The 16,743-nt window shown below is 40.5% G+C and overlaps 2 protein-coding genes across 8 annotated transcripts in view; both read right to left on the minus strand.

Moving 5' to 3' along the window:
* The window catches only part of tle5 (TLE family member 5, transcriptional modulator), a 53,417-nt gene extending 44,613 nt beyond the window's left edge, over positions 1–8,804 (minus strand). For both annotated transcript variants that reach the window (XM_004554976.4, XM_004554975.4), the window contains exon 1: positions 7,822–8,804. In XM_004554976.4, the coding sequence (XP_004555033.1) occupies positions 7,822–7,848 (27 nt within the window). In that variant the 5' untranslated portion in view covers positions 7,849–8,804. The remainder of the gene's footprint in view (positions 1–7,821) is intronic.
* Positions 8,805–11,087: 2,283 nt separating this feature from the next.
* The window catches only part of LOC101483097 (guanine nucleotide-binding protein G(q) subunit alpha), a 37,196-nt gene continuing 31,540 nt past the window's right edge, over positions 11,088–16,743 (minus strand). For all 6 annotated transcript variants that reach the window (XM_076880385.1, XM_076880382.1, XM_076880381.1 and 3 more), the window contains 2 exons: positions 15,689–15,842; positions 11,088–15,370 (listed from right to left, as the gene is read on the minus strand). In XM_076880385.1, coding sequence (XP_076736500.1) covers positions 15,180–15,370; positions 15,689–15,842 — 345 coding nt within the window. In that variant the 3' untranslated portion in view covers positions 11,088–15,179. The remainder of the gene's footprint in view (positions 15,371–15,688; positions 15,843–16,743) is intronic.

Genomic DNA, 16,743 nt, shown 5'->3' on the forward strand with positions numbered 1-16,743 from the left:
CCTGTGGCCATCTCTACAGTCGAGCACATGCTCAGGGGACTTGTGAGATTTTGCCTCCCATATTACTTGCGCTACTCTCTGGATTTGGCACCAGGCCTCTCGGTTGCTCCACTTTCACGCCACTGCCAGCTTTGTTGAAGCTGCATTAGGATTAATCAACACCCAAACAATATGGCAAATGCTGTCAACTGGGTCAGGCACTGTGCCACGATCAAATGAGGCTTTTCCCTCTTAAACCAATGAACTGTGCCCGTAACCTGCAACGGGGGATTAAAACGTGCCCACTGACATAAAATGACAAGTGAATCCCCGTTAAACCTCAGAAACCTTAGTCTTCTTTGTTTCTAAAGCCCTTTTCAGACATGGAATATGCAACGTTGCTGGCTGTATCAATATATTAAAGGATTCTGACACTCAGACATGAGGGTTTTTCTTGCATGGAGAAAATCTGGCGCCCTTCCAGCGCCAAATAAAGATCACTAGTGTCAACATGAAAAGAAGCGCAAACAAAAAATATCAATTCAACCGCTGAGCCAGCAGTGCATCAGCTTAAATACAACATCTCTGTCTTACAACAGGAGCAGTCAACTCTGCTCCGTCCACAGCCGCAATATTTTGCACAGGCACTGGATAAGCCAGCTAAGCCGCGTGGTTTTAACAAGACCTGGATTCTCTGCTCAGCGCTCAGCACAAGTTATTGTCCACAGCTGGGTTGTACCAAACTCTCCCACTGGTTCTAACAGTAGAGTGAGAGCCATGCTGCAGCTGTTTGGGCTGGATATCCTCCTCCATCACTGCCAGCTGAGGAGTGCACGTTCAACTTTCTCGAAAGTTCTATGGAAAAACAATTATTCCGATGCCATAAAGCACCAACTAATAACACAAACACAATGTGAAAGTTAATTGTGTATATTTACTTCTTTTTAACGCTGTAATAAATTATGTGAAAGTTACAGTACAATTTGAAATTTCCAACTTTCCACTATAAACCAAGGAACTTAGAAACCAAAGCGATGAGCACTGTGCCAGATGTTTAAAAACCTTAGAAATGTGTCAGTCCGCTGAGATTACTCCAATTCTTTTTTAACTACAAGTGTAAAATATTTGATTCCTTAGCTGATATATGAACATCAGATAACTCACTGAAGGACATTTTAGACCAGCATCTGCGGGGCTCTTTGACATATGAGTGGGTGGCAATTACATTACAGGGTTACCTTGGCAACTGGAGGTTAAAATGTCCACTAGCAACTAGGGCTGGGCTATATCATACCATTCACGGTAATACCGGTATAATGTTGGGCAACGACAAGAAAATGAAATATGGCGATAGAATATGGGTAAAACACGCATGTGTAGTGCCTTTGTTTTCATACACACATGGCGGAAAAAGCATGGCGGCGACGCAGAATAAGAAGGGCGAAAGTGGATCGTTGAATGAAACAGATGAACCAGAACTGGTTTGCAAAAATGCTGCAACTTCAGTGGGTTTGAACTGGTTTGGCTTTCGTCCGTCAGATACACAACAAAGCACTATTTTTGGTAGCACATGTTAGTGGGCCGTCGTTATTACCGTGTTTTTTGGAAAATACAGCACACTTAAAATCAATCCTTTGATTTTTCTGAAAATCGACAGAGCCCCTTATAATCCTGTGTGCCTTATGTATGAATTCTGGTTGTGTTTACTGACCTCAAAACGATTTTATGTGGTACACGGCGCTCGAAAATCTGTCAAATGTTTTAGTACGACTTTGCTAAGCTACGAAGCCGCACCGCTTGATGGATTGTCGGAGCATTACGGCTATCGTAGGCAGGAGCCTCGCGGAGTGATACGTACTGTGCTTCAACATAATATTACCGTATTGTGTGTGTATAACCTCTTTTTAAGTTTTGTGGATATTCTACATGGTTGTGCTGAGGATATGTCGGCCAGTTTCCACTGGAAATGCCTTTTGGTTAAACTGTCAGCAAGGAATTTGCATTTGCACTGTTAAATTGTTATATAACTAATGCATATTTTAAAAAAAACAAAAAAACAGCTGCTTGTTTAAGTGAAAATACATAGATTTTTTTTTTTTTTTGCACTAATAAAGTTGTGGAGTTGCAAAGTATTTTGTCTAGTGTCAGTTATATCGTCAGTTATATCGTTATCGCAAATTTTCAAATGTATATCGTGATAAATATTTTTGGTCATATTGCCCTGCTCTACTAGCAACCAATTTTCAACTTACCTTTTTTGGAAAAGCATGATATCTGGGAGTTTTTTCAATCCACATTTAAAACCCTTCCTAGTACAGATTCTGGTGACTATGTAATTCTTCTTCTGCTTGATCTAACCGCTGCTTTTGATAGAGTCGACTATGATATCCTAATAAGTTGTTTACAGCATCTTGTGGCACTTCTTTAGGTCTATTTTCCAACTATTTTCTGTCTCACTGATTCTGATCCCTGCAATGCGGAGTTCCACAGGGCTCAATTTAAGGGCTTCCACTGGGATCCGTTCAAAAAAATTGGAACCTCCTTTCACTGGTATGCTGATGATAGTCAACTCTATCTCCTGCTTTTGTAAGTATTTGGTGGCATCATCGCTTAGATGGCCAGTTAAATTGGTGCACTAGTGAAATCTAGCTTCTTTCATTTAAGGTAATTGGCAATGGTGAAACCTTTCCTCCATAGGCAGAATTTAGACAGTAATAAATGCATTTATTATAGTCTTGGCTCGATTACTGTTACACTAGCTCACCAGTCATCTGACTAGCAATGCCAATTTATACAGAAACAGTGATCTTATTTGTTTTTATTGTATTATAGTTGTTCTTACTTTTGTTGTTTTTGGACTTTTATCATTTTCAACGTAATTACTCACTTTTTCAACAGCATGTTCTATCTGCTGTGGCTGTTTTCAAAGTGCTTCATAGTATAGCAAACAAATGTAATAACCAAGCAGCATGCAATGAACTGGCCTACTCACTTAACAAAAATCATGTATGAATAGCTTAAACGGTAAAATGACCAATAAGCTCACAGCAAGGGATGCACTGACCAAAATTCACAAGAATCTCTATTTTTCCTAAAATATTACTGATAAACTAATGGGTGTTCACCCAAACTGTGCTTAAGGTCAAGGTCGAGTTCAGTGTTTACATATTCGCCAACTGATCGTGTCCCGAGTGGATCCCGGAGGAGACACAAGTCCTTATTGGGTTGCATCAGGAAGGGCATCCAGCGTAAAAACTCTGCCAAATCAAACATGCCGAGCTACCTACTGTGAAGACCCCTTGTGAATAACAGAGCAGCTGAAGATAGCCTCTTCTTTGTCATTGAGGTCACATTTTTTATTCTCACCTAAAACAACTTGTAATTCCAGCAGATATTTCAGAAGCGTTCCTGCAGCAGTTCTCCACTCTGTGCTGCTTTTAACCGAAGCAGTCAAGTTGCACAGAACACTTGAGGAGGGCAGGAAATCAAGCCACAGGAATAGCAAAGAGAATCTAATCAATTTTCAAATTAAAAGACCTTATACAGACTGAACACTGCTTCTGAAATGCTCCCAGTCTGATCTAAAGCCATGCCAAGTATGGAACAAAACTGCTTCCAAGACCCAGCTGCCCGTTGTATTCCCAGCGTCAGACAATATGATAGCGTTTGCTTCAGTGTATATGAAACCTATAAAAAAAATTAGAATCAGTATATTTAAATCTGTAGCCTCAACAAAGGTAGAGTGGACTGAAAATACAATGAAGCAAATAAATTGCACTTAAATGTTTGCTAAAATTGTAATGTTATCGACTTAGCTGATATGGTCCATGGGTTCAGATATCCGTGGAAAGAAGCAACTATCCAAACAGCAAAAAGTACGGAGACGGGAAAATCTGTCACTTGTGTACAATTATGAAACAGCTAAAAGCCTACCGGCCTCTGCAAATATGCCTTTTAGATACACTTTGCATTGAGGAAATGTGCCTCAAGTGTCTCAGTAAAGTCAACAGCTTTAAAAAATACCTAAATATTTTAATAACCATCCCAACCAATAAAAGCTTCCCCTGAAAATCTGACATGAGAGGATTGTTGAATGTGTATGTAACTAAATTTGTTTGCGAGACCCATCAGTTTGCTATATCGCGGTGCCACTTCTCTCATCCGCCAGGTCCTTATCGGTGACACTCATATCTATATGGGTGTCACATATACTTCCCATCCCTGAACCTTTATGACAACAGCAGCAACTGAAGAGAGGATCTGAACAGGGAATGTGTGTGTTTGTACAGTTTATTTATGTGAAAATTCACAGTGGAGGGCGGTGTGTATGTGAAAGGTTAGGCGTGACCGACTGTAGTCGGTTAAGACTGAACCAGCTGCAGCTCCGGTGAAAAGACGTTAAATTCCCAAACCCCACGTCTAATCCTGTGAGTTTGGTCTTAATACTCCAATAAAGCGTAAAGAGCACTCAATTGGATTAGAAAAATAACCTCCTAGATAAGTAGACAGGCAGGAGTGGAGTGGCCCAGCTGCTCTCACCTTGGAAAAGGTGACTGAGGACTCACTCCATCAGGAGGTGACTGGTTTATAACTTCAACCAGAGACGAGAGAAGACCGAAGATGGCATCTCGTCCCAGTAATTACCCAATGTGAGGTGCAGGTTTTAATATTAATAATACAATAAAAACAACTGTCTGACATAAGTACCTTTACTGTACTCTCTGATAAAAGGTTTTCTTTAGGATCCACAGAGATCCACTGGAAGCAAACAAAATGCAGAGGTTGTTATTCACTCAAATGTTAGGAGTATCTGGGAGGATATACACAGTGTTGTGGTAACCAGCACTCTGGCAAAGACAAAGACAAAAGCTACAATAATAACTTTCTCTTCCAGAGATAGTCATGCACAATTAGGAGTGGGCGATATAGCCTCAAAATGACATCACAATTTTTCAATAAAATTTGCGTAAATGACAATGCAAAAAAAAAAAAGAAGTACCGAACAATGTTTTATTGATGCTTGCAGTAAGTGCAAGTAAACAACTAAGTAAACAAGGTGCTGGCAGCTGCGTTATTGCAGTAGCTCCACAGTGTTGTGGTTTACACAACACACCTTACACAAAAATGTACACCAGTGTTTATATGAATAACTATAATGACTAAATGTTCTTTTCTATCAGGAGACTCAAGTTGCAACACTGCTGGGACTATGCACAGGTGGTACTTGTTTTCTTTTAGACAGCCACTACAAAAATTAGGTAACCTAACAGACTCAATTGACTGTTACACAGAACAAACACTTAACATTAACTTTCAGTATTTTTTTTTAAATGCTACTAAATGTTATGACTTTACAGTTTTTCCTGTTTCTGTACCTGATATCTATCCACTTCTGTCCTCTAATCAAGGTAGACTCAAGTATTCATCTCTATCTGTAAACAAGTTCAACATGTTACTGTCTTCATGGTGAAAGTGACAAATAAAAACTCCCCAGTGTCTCTCACATACACACTTGCAATTTTTCACAGTAAGGAAATAACTAAATTGTAACCAGATGGCACAAAAGTACTTGTATGCAAACGTTGTCAAATTCTAAGCCCATTTGTTCTTACTAAGGAAATTTTCAGAGGTATGAACACAACCTAAAAGAGTTGGTTTTCTGAAGCTTGAAAACATGCAAAACTAGAGGACTGCCAGTAGCTTTTGGACTTAGCGTTCCTGACAGATCTGACCGGCCTGCTCGATGAATTTAATTTAGAACTGCGGGGTGAGGATAAAGATAAAATCACCATGATCAGTTCAGTGAACACATTTAAAGCAAGCAGTCAAGTACGCTGCCACCCTGTGACCCGAGGAAATCCTCATATGCAGGCAGAACTTTAATGTCAACCCATTCTTGCCGCTTGACAGTGCACGTTATGAAGAGGAAGTCCAAAACATCTTGTCAGAACAGGAGTAGCGCTACACTGCATTTGAATCCATCGAGCCTCTTGGCAGCTATCGGTTTTCTGTTTGATGCAAGTATTGATGTAGATTACACTGGCTCTAAAGTTGCGTAACTGTTTAAACTGGATTGCTCTGCTACTAAGAACAAGGTGTTTTCTATGCATTAGGGTTCAATTTAGTACATCTGCAATAAATGCAGGGTTTGGGAATGGATTACGAGGGAAAGGGGGAGTGGTCTCCCAAGCTCATGAGAGCAACCTTGAACTGCAGTTTGTTAGTGAAGCAATAATTCAAATCTGCTTTCTCTCACATGAAATTCAGCAGTTTTAAATACACATAAAGAATAACGGATTTGTGTCCTGTCTAATGTTTGATTTGTAGTACTGTGTTTAATCTACAGGGTAGACCTCAGAGAGCTCCATACGCCATGCTGGACCTGCACTTTCCAAAATATGTAACTACACGTTGTAGCTACACAAACCTCAACAACTGTGAAAGGTCTGTTTGTAACTGAAGCATATTAATTAGCACAAAGACAAACAAAATGTAAGAGGCTGTAATTGTATCTGATTTGGTTATTATGCTAATAAAATGGTTGTAGACAAATAAATTTTTTTCCTCTTGCTTTCATACCTCTGATAAACTCTCTACTTTAGGAGATATTCATAAGGATAAACAGAGACTTATGTATTCTCGGATTTGCAGATGGCATTGAAAATAACATAATTTAGCTGAGGTTTCTTGGGACTCTGTGCTTATGAAGGGTTTCACCGATCTGACAAGCCAGACTGCAACCAGAGGTTCCCAAATCCTTCCATCCTACTTCTGAAGACTCACATCAGTGGCAGCAGCAGCACAGTGCAGCATAATCAGGCTGCCACACAGACTGCCAAAGGGCAAAGCATTCGTGTCAGAAGACATTCTGGTTTCGGCTTCAGCAAACAACCCTTACCCTTTCAACGGTAAGAGAACTAGCGGTGGCAACAAAATGTTGCCAGAGAAAAACAGAGGGCATGATTCATAACAGCAAAGCAAAAGTCTTTTTGCGGTTTGTTGTGTTTACCTGGATCTATCACTCTGTTACTTTCACCTTTGCAGAGGGCAAAAACTGGAGGCCATCAAAAGGTTTCTCATAACACAATGGAGAAGGTTTCCAATGTAATTTTAAGTCACATGTAAGCCCAGAAAGATTGAAAAAACATACTTATTTAATTTAATTTTCTAGCTAATAGAATCAGGGCTCTAAAGCCATGCAGTGACAGGTGACACAGTTCTGCCAGTCACTAAACATAAATGTTTGACCAAAGGGCTGAGAGTCTTCCTCACTGATGAATGCATGCCCTGGACTAGTATCTGTTACCATGGAAACTTGGAATTTAGGAGAACAGAGATGTGCATTTTCCACTCATAAAAATAAATAAATAAATAAAATAGGGAAAAAAAAATCACCCACCTGCATGTAACAGTGCACAGCTCAATTTGCCTAAATGCCTGCTTTTTGGCATTTTGGAGAATGAAACTAAACGGCACAAGGGAGTGAAAGCAGCGTGTGGTTATGAAACGTGACAGCATTCAACTGAGGTTTGATTTGGATGATTTTCAGTGCAATCATCTGGGAGAAAAAAAAAGTTTAACAGCTTTTCAATGCAAATATTACAAATACTGCCATGTCGAGTCCACACGTCCTCTACAGAACTAAACGGTGCCAGTTAGAAACCAACACTGTGCTACTGCCCCACAAAGACTGCTTCTTCTTACTAAAAAACAAAACAAAAACGCAACTCTGTTTAATTGCAGCCAAGAAACAAGTCACATGCGTAATCTCCTCTCTCCCCGACTCAACCTGCATGCGTAAACACGTAGCAGACAACAGTGCTGAAATGAAAAGCCACTTACTGAGTGCCTTGATTGTGGAAACATCATGTCAGTTCCTTGTTTGTTGCTCTCCTTCCCAAACACGATGTTTATATTTCCCCTTGCGTTGCTCTTTCTTTTGTCCAAAGCTAGCCCAGCCGTACACAGGAGCTGTCCAGCGTTAGCAGGATGACTAGCTAACAGTAGCTAGGGGACTCCCCCCACCCCACCACCTCTTTTAAACAAAATAAATAAATATAAAATTAAGCCGATTATAAGTGATGCACTTTGCGGCCGTTAGAGAGGCAAAAGAGTCTGTGTCCTATCTGGGTTGTCCCGACCCCGTATTTACTGCTTTAGCGTGAGCAGGAAAGCACCATCAGTGCTGGCTAAAGCTAGCTAATTCTTCAAAAGCTGTCAGTCAAAATGATTCATCGCCGTCGTAAGCTTTCCGCTTTAGCGCACGAGCGGCAGCGTCGCGAGCTCAGCGCAGGTAAATTAATAACGCCGTGCGTGCACTAAATGTTTGGATGCAGCCCGCGAGCGGAGCGGAAGGTGAACGCCGACCGTGTTTCGCCTCGTGCCGTTGGCCCCCTTACAGCTCGCGGCTCGCTCCCCGCAGGCGCCACAGGGATGAAAAAAGTGAAGAAGAAATCTCAGAAATAACAAAATGTCTGCGGGTTCGTTTCAAGTTCAATCCCGTTTGGTCCAACGGCAACAATTGAGTCGCGTGAGTGGAGGGAGCGAGAGAGAGAGGGGGGATAAAAAATAAATTAAAATCGCCGCTAACGCTGAAACTGCAACGCTGCCCGGCTTGGACTTTAACTCTGTGTTTATCCCCTCTTGAACGGAGGGAGTGCGGGAGGATCGGCAGCGGAGCCAGAAAGTCAGCCCCTTCCCGAAGCTGGTGGGTAGGCAAAGGCGACGCTGCTGGGCTGAACGCCCCACACAGAAACACCACGGATAGATGCGCGGAGAGCAGCTCTACACCCCGCGGATCTACAGCAGCAGGCCCAAGTCTGAGCAAGCAGCGCCTCATGCGGACAGGTCAGCACACACAGGCTCTCCCCACTCACCACTGGAGGTTTGTGTGCCATAGTTTATCGCCAAGAATAACGAGTAATTATTACATTAAAAAAATATAATATTAATACATTAAAAATATATATTTTAAAAATAGGTTTTAGTTGTTAGACAAACATCAGAATCGGTCCGAGAACCACTAATCCAGCCCATCAATGGCTTTGAAACATTTGAATGAGGGAATCAAATTTAGACTTACAGAACTGCCCTATGTCCACTCGCACTACACCAAAGTACACAGACAATAACGTAACTGAAATTTCTTTTTTTTTTTTTAACTACTACAGAAACTTTTTTAAAAGTAGGTCCACACTTACAATTCATACATCAAGCAGTCATACTTGACAGAGTTAGAAAAGCTGAGAATTTTAAGTGCTTAAATTGTACTTCTTTTTCTTAAATTAAGATATCTCAGGGATTAAATGTGTAGTTAAACTGCTTTGCACTGACAGAAACAGAAGTTTCACTGGTTCGGCCCACTTAATATCAAAGTAAACGATGTAAAATGGACATCCCTGTTGTAGAGAGCTGAACTGAAGAAATCTTTTATGTGAACTCTCTACTCTACTGGGAGCAAATGACTGTTATTTACCTTTAAATTCACAGTTATGGGCATAGAACTTAATAGAACCACAGTGAGTGTTTTATACTTTTAAGAGTGAAGTTATGAAAATTCCTTAACTCTACGGTAAGATGCAAAAGTTCTGAATCACCCCTCGTTGCTTCGTTTTGTTAGGAAAAATGGGACAATTCAATAAATGACTGCACCGAAGTGGAAACATGCATGGAAATACCGTATGTGAGGCAAAAACAGTCTGGATGCTTGAAATTCAGTCTGTAGTTTGACCACCTTTGTTCTTCAACAGTGTGAAGCCTCTTTGGCTTTCTTTGAATCACCTTTTAGGGCAAAACACTTATAGCTGTCAAACTGTCATCTTAAAATTCAAACAGTTTATTTGTTTTTGCGTCAGACTGGTGGCAACAAAGTGCTCAAAGATACACTTTAAAACTGATTATTTGCCAAGTTGTCTGTTATGTGTAGACAACTGTGTCTTCAGTTAGGGGCCTTTTGTATGCTTGAATGATTCATAGGTCAGTGTTAAGTGGCATAACAAAACAAAAAATAATATTCCTCTGAAAATGGTCAAGGACAAGACTGAAAAAGCATCCGATGCCTAAAGAAAAAATTTGAAAAACTCTTAGATCAGCTGTAGAAACTGTTCAAGACCACTTTAAAAATTACAATAGTCTGGCTCCTTAGAAACAAAATAAGCATCAAGCACCTCGTTCATGTACTTTCCTAATATCAAACCACGCCTGAGCCAGTGACAGCGTCTATACAGCATCTCACCTGGGCTAAAGACAACAAGAACTGTTCAGTTAGCACATTGTCTCTTGGAAAATAAAGGCGAGGCTCAGAATCCAAGTGTCTGAAGTCCAGTGAACGTTTTCCAGTCTGATGATTTGAGGTGTCATGCCATCTGCTTGTGTTGGCGCTTGCTGCATTTTACCAAGTCCAAAGTCAACACAGCGTATGACAATATTTTAGAGCACTTTACGGTGATGCTAAATTCCTTTTTTGCAGGACACAGCACCTGCCCGCAGTGCTAAAACCACCACCAAATGGTTTGCTGACCATCTTGTTACTGTACTTGATTGGCCAGCTCACACACCTGACTCAAACCCCACAGAGAGGAGGATAAGAAAAATCTAACTTTGGTTCAGCAACACATCCACTGCATCAATTTGGGGTAACTCACGGTAAATGAGGCTGAACCACATACTGAATGTATATATTTATATGCATTTCACAAGTTGGGATTTCCATACTTCAAAACCCATTTTAGGACGTCTTAATCTCAGATTTAAAAGGCGCTAAAAGTAAAAAATAAATATGTGCGCTGCGTTATCAAAATAGTTTTGTGAAAAGTAGTGTGCGATTACCTTCAAGAGTCAAAATGATTTGTTACCCAGTCACTTGAGCACTTGTTTGTTAATATCCATTTTCACTAAACAGTATCCTACCTTAAGACTGCAGAGAGAGGTCGCTGCTTTCCAAAGGGCAGCAGTATTTATACAACAAATCATTTTCCAATCCATGTGGATAAAATGCATTCAGAAATTACACATGACCTTAAATGGTGGAATCTTCAAGTCACTATTTATAAAAAATAAAAATAAAAATAAAAAAAATACTTGAGAATAAAAGTACAGGGATGCAAGAAGAGAGTATAGGAACATATTTTATTCCAATTTAAAACATTTAAAGGAGAAGGCTATGTAAAAATCATCATGTATGAATGAGGTTCAGGCAACAGTGGTTGAAATGAAACATACAAATAGAGAAATATGGCTAAAATACTGTAAATCAATAACCATTAGGACCCTTTTCTCGAGGGCGTTGCATGAATAGAGTATCTCACCCCCCACTCCCTCCCCCAACCTGACAAAACGCATGCAGTTAAAATGACACTTATTTTTAAAAACAGCAGTTCATCATTAATCTTAAATATAGAATAAAACTGTCCTTTTTGTTAATTAATCACACACTTAGTGTTTGCTTTAAAAACTGGACCACGAAATCCACAGGTCCTCTGAATTTTTTCCACAACATTGGCACTTGTTAAGAGTCTGGCTTTACAAAGAAAAGGGGATTGGCACACTCATTGTACAGAATTTACATTTGGTATACTTTAAAACAAAACAAAACAAAAATACATTACTTTCAATTTGTACACCACTACACAAAATTTGAATTGTCTGAAAAGAAAAATCATGTCAAGTGGTCCTAAATACGGTGTGTCAACCTTACAAAAGGGGAGAAGAAGAAAAAAAAAAGATGCAAAGAGCTTTTTAATATCACTATATCCATCCCTGAAACCAGAATGGACCTCAAGCATAAGCAACACCCATCAAAGTGTTCTCTCTCTCTCTCTCTCTCTCTCTCTCTCTCTCTCACACACACACACACACACACACACACACACACACACACACCTCAGAGTACCAACGAGCGTGCTTGAATGGACAAGTTGCATGAACGCAGGCCCATTGCAGCGGTGTATTTTCAGTGCCTTTGACCCAGGGAAACAATAGACAGTCCAATCAAATAAAGGAGATAAGAGAGAGCGCAGAATGGCAGATGTAAACACGCAGCATATTCAACCACCAAAAACACAATGGCCATTTCAGTACCTTCATTTGGCAAGTTTTTCAATAAATACAATTTAAAAAGAAAAAAAAAAAAAAAGGAAAAAAAAAAGAAAGAAAGAAATGAGGCTCAACATGCAAGCTTCATTTGCAAACTAAAACCACAAGTAAGACTCAATTAAATGCTGCAATAACTTTCACTGCACAGGCCTGGGTCAAGTTAAACAGGTTTTTGAAGCCTTTGCTTAACACAGAATTTGCTTGGCACACCATTTTGTACTGGATTGTCATGTGAGTCTTTGTTAAAATGCATTGTGTGTAGAATGAAGCAAAGTAGATATAAAAGAAAAGGATTATTAAAAATAACCGAACCGGCTTTTCTGACGGCTCTGGTCATTGGTAGTGTAACCATGGGACTCTGTGTTAGCGTAAAAATCCACGTCGTCAGCGAGTGGAAACCGACGCCACCGTGCTGACACCAGAGGCTGAACGCAACCTTTGTTTTGTGTTTTTACCGTCTGCAGGACAGTATTTTCTCAAGGTTGCAAGCCACGGCTCAAGGGAACAGCGTTTCCTGAACGTGCCTTTCTGTGGCATCCAAAAGGCCAGCTTCAGTCAGTCAGCATCACATGGGCAAGTGGGTCAAAAATAAAGGCTTTGAAATGTTTCGTGAAGCACCAAAGATTAACCATTTACCATCTAAAACAAAGTAAAGATTACAGTCCAGCAGGGTAAGTTTAATCTGACCCTGCCGCCTCGTTCAATGTGCACTTAAGGTCAAAATATCCCAGCATTCTCTCTCCCCCTCCCGTCCCCATGCAGCCAGTGTCAAAGTCAAGCATGAAAACACTACCAATGAAGAGGCAAATATGTAAAAGCACAGAGGAAAACTTTGCATCGCTGATTTCAGCACATAATTCATAATGGGATCACCTGGGTGATAAGGTCGAATAGAAAAGACACTAAAAACATCCTATTGCAACTTAAGAAACCCAACTTCCTTTAGTTATTCTCTTGAAGGTAAAAAAAACAAAAACAAAAACAAAAAAAAACAGGGGGAGGGCGGGGGGTACCTAAACGGCCACCAGCCGTCTATCAGGCTTCTGTGGACTGCTGCTCTCAAAAGGATGTCAACACACTCCTGATTCAGGCACCCTCCCGAGGCTAATTAATTGCGCCTTTTGCTCTACACCATTCAGATTCCTTTCATTTCTACCAAAGCTGCTAAGAGTAGCCCTTGTGATGAGAAAGTCATGAAAAATTACCTGAATTACATAGTGAAGACAAAAACAAAAAAGCCACATATCAACTCTCGGCTTAATGGAATATTTAAACTACTATCGGGCAAGACGCACAATATGGGATTGGTACCAAGAGCAAACGCATATCCTTAAAGATTACAAAAAGTACAAGCATCTCTGAACAGTAAATATTTAACCACCAAGTAATTTTTTGTCTGTTTTTCATTTTCCTATTTGCATAAAGCACAAACCTGACACAGAAACCTTTTTTTTTTCCTTTTTCCTATGTCAAGCACTTCAAAAACAGAACTGCAACAACTAAATATATGAAGTATCATTAGAAACAGAACACTTGACCATAAAATAGTTTGATATTTTACAGCAGTATAAAATCTACTCCCAACTTTGATGTTGAAAAAACAAAACTTGAGCTGAAACTAGGGACAACGTCTCATTTACTATATCAATAACAAATAGATCCAATTGATAAATTAGACATACAAAAAAAAAAAAAAAGAAAAATTTATGATTGTGACAGTTTAATCAAATGTTGGCTGATTAATATGGTAAAAATGAAGGCGATTACAGGAGAGGAAAAAGCCATTTGCATGATCATAACCAAAGTTGTGACTGAAGCAAACTGGCAGCGCAAAAGCTTTATTTCATCCAAAACATGACTGCTGCACCAGTTTAATCTGATGCCATCATTCACACATTGTGCACAAGAAAGTTATCCTCACACAAATAAAAATCACAGTACTGTTACACGTGTGATTGAGACAACATAAAGAAATGCCACACAAAGTGAGGTGTTACGCTGTTAAACATCTGGAACGATCCAACTCGGGAGAAAACCTTCACTTAGTTTTTGGCAAAAACCAGCTCCCAAATATGTTTCTTAGTATCTGAACTAGTTAAGGGATTAAAACGATACTGGCAATGTTACTGTATTTACAGAAAAATGTAGGTGGTTTTAATTTAGCAAAGTGATAGAGAATTACAGGGGAGCTGGTGTACAGTACGTAAAATACTGGTAGTGTTGTCTCAGTATAAAATCAGGGGCACTGAATAATAAACAGAACCTGACCACTCCTGAAAGGGTTCCTTTGAGTAGTCGCCGTCGATCGGTTTAATTAGCGAACAACAGAAGAATTAATGACGTTAATATAGATGAAAATATTGAAAGTCAAAAGAGAACATGTAGTCATCTCTGTGTAGCCCTCACTCTGTGTGAGCAGCATGAAAACTTTATTTACATTCAACAGAGCTTCTATGCTCTCATTTAGGGTACGTAACCCCCCAGAAAGAGTTAAAAGAACACATCATGGACAATTCAAGACCCAGGAGAACCAAGTACCTCTCTGCACCCCAGCACTGTCTGATTAATTCGTTACCCTCTGCAGATGAGCAGAGTCCAGTGTGTGCCACCTGGCCTCAAGCCCTCAGGCTGTAGTGTATAGCATGCATGGGTTAAATAACTATGGGAGAGAGCCCTTTGTCCGTAAAAGCTTAGTCTACCGGGAGATGGTCCTCTACCCACACGAGCGCAAGTGAGACTGTAGTGTAGAGAAAGAAAAACGTGAGCCACGGCAAGAGCCGAACGAGGAGCGCCGGAGTAGAGAACAACCTCCCAAGAGGTGACAAATGGAGGGAGTGTTATATCTGAATGTGTTTCATGTGTGATTGTGCAAGACAAGCAGTTAATAAAACCCAAAAAAAAAAACAGAGTCCTTAAAACTGGGCAAAACAGCAACCAAGGGTCTGAGTGAAGAGAGGGCAGAATATGGATAGTGTTGGTCTGGTAAAAGCACAAAGCAATGCTCATCTCTTTACGAGTGCATTTCATGCAGATGTGGACACTGCATTGAGTGTGGGGGCTGTGGGTGTCTTGCTTGCACTCCAACCATCTGTCTTTCCAATTTTCCTTCACACCAGGTTGTATTCTTTGAGGTTGAGCTGCAGGATGGTGTCTTTGACGGCCGCAAAGACGAAACGGATGTTCTCCGTGTCGGTGGCGCACGTGAAATGGGAGTAGATTATCTTGTCACTATCTGGGTTCAAGTCCACAAACATCTTCAAGATGAACTCCCGACCTGCCTGCGCGTCCCGCTGAGGACCTGGAAGGAGGACAGAGTGGTGTAGTTAAATGTATTCGCTATGAATGAGCGAGGAGGAAAGGATTCACTAAAACAAAAATAAAAGACACTTGGGTGACAGGTTGCTCAATAAGAGAGCGATGTGACATTTTACAGGAATATATTAGTTTGTATTGTAGTACAGCATCATGGCCATAAGGTGTCAGTCTACAATAAAAAAAACAAAAAAAAAAAAACAACTGCAAAAGCAAGGTTCCTATATAAAGTAAAAAAACCTCAAGCGTGCACATCACATCCTTCACTCTTTGAAACACTCTTGTTTACAAGTCAACTCCTTACCATCAAACTCTGGAAAGTAATCAACCAGGTGAGAATACATGATCTTCTCTTCCAGCAGGTCCTTCTTGTTAAGGAACAGGATCACAGAGGAGTTCTGGAACCAGGGATATGTGATGATGGTCCTGAACAGAGCTTTACTCTCCTCCATGCGGTTCTAACAACGAAACAAGGACGTTAAAGAGAGCGATGTGTTCAGAACGCTTCACTCGACACTGAAAGCAACCAAATTGTAAAGCAGACCATTTATCTAAAACCTGCAATTATATGGCATTTCTGTTTCTTTCTAATACAGGTCAGTAACGATGACAGTGTAACTTGCAAGTGCTTTTGGCAACAGTGGCTTTGTAATCTGAGATTTTTAGTAGATGCACTTATTATTTCAATTGAAAAACAGGTCTCATCTTTAGAGCTAGAGACAGAATATTTACGGTGACCTCTGACCTTCACCAATATTTGAACTTGCTTTGAGTTTAGCAGATGTACTCATGGTATCAACTTGAAAATCCTACATCAATTTGTTTGAGTTCTTGTGCTCAAAATTCAGCGTCCGTGCTGTCCAGCCAACCAGGTGACAACAATACCCTACATCAGTCTTTCATGCCTAAGGAGTAAAAATGCTGCAATGAAATTTTGGTAAAATGCACTAGCCTGACGCATCAACTCAAAAACGGTACTCAGCAGTTTGTATGGCCCTCACATTCTTGTATGCATGCCTGACAACATCGTGGCGACTTGACAGAGTCAGACGGATCGAAACACAATGTCCCAGAGGAGTTCTGTGGGATTCAAAGCAGGCGAGTGTGGGGGCAGGCCAGCGGTATCAAATCCTTCATCTTCCAGGAACTGCCTGCTTAGTCTCTCCACACAGGGCCAGCTACTGTCGTGCACCAGGAGGAACCCAGGAACCACTTCACCAGCATAGGATCTGACAGTAGGTCCAAAGATTTCATGCTGATACCTAATGGCAGTCGGGGTGCAGATGACTAGACTGCAGAGGTGTGTACACCCCTCTATGGATGTGCCTCCCCAGATCATCTCCCACCACTAAACCAGCC

The sequence above is a fragment of the Maylandia zebra genome, linkage group LG23 (assembly GCF_041146795.1).
Source record: "Maylandia zebra isolate NMK-2024a linkage group LG23, Mzebra_GT3a, whole genome shotgun sequence".
Taxonomy (NCBI): domain Eukaryota; kingdom Metazoa; phylum Chordata; class Actinopteri; order Cichliformes; family Cichlidae; genus Maylandia; species Maylandia zebra.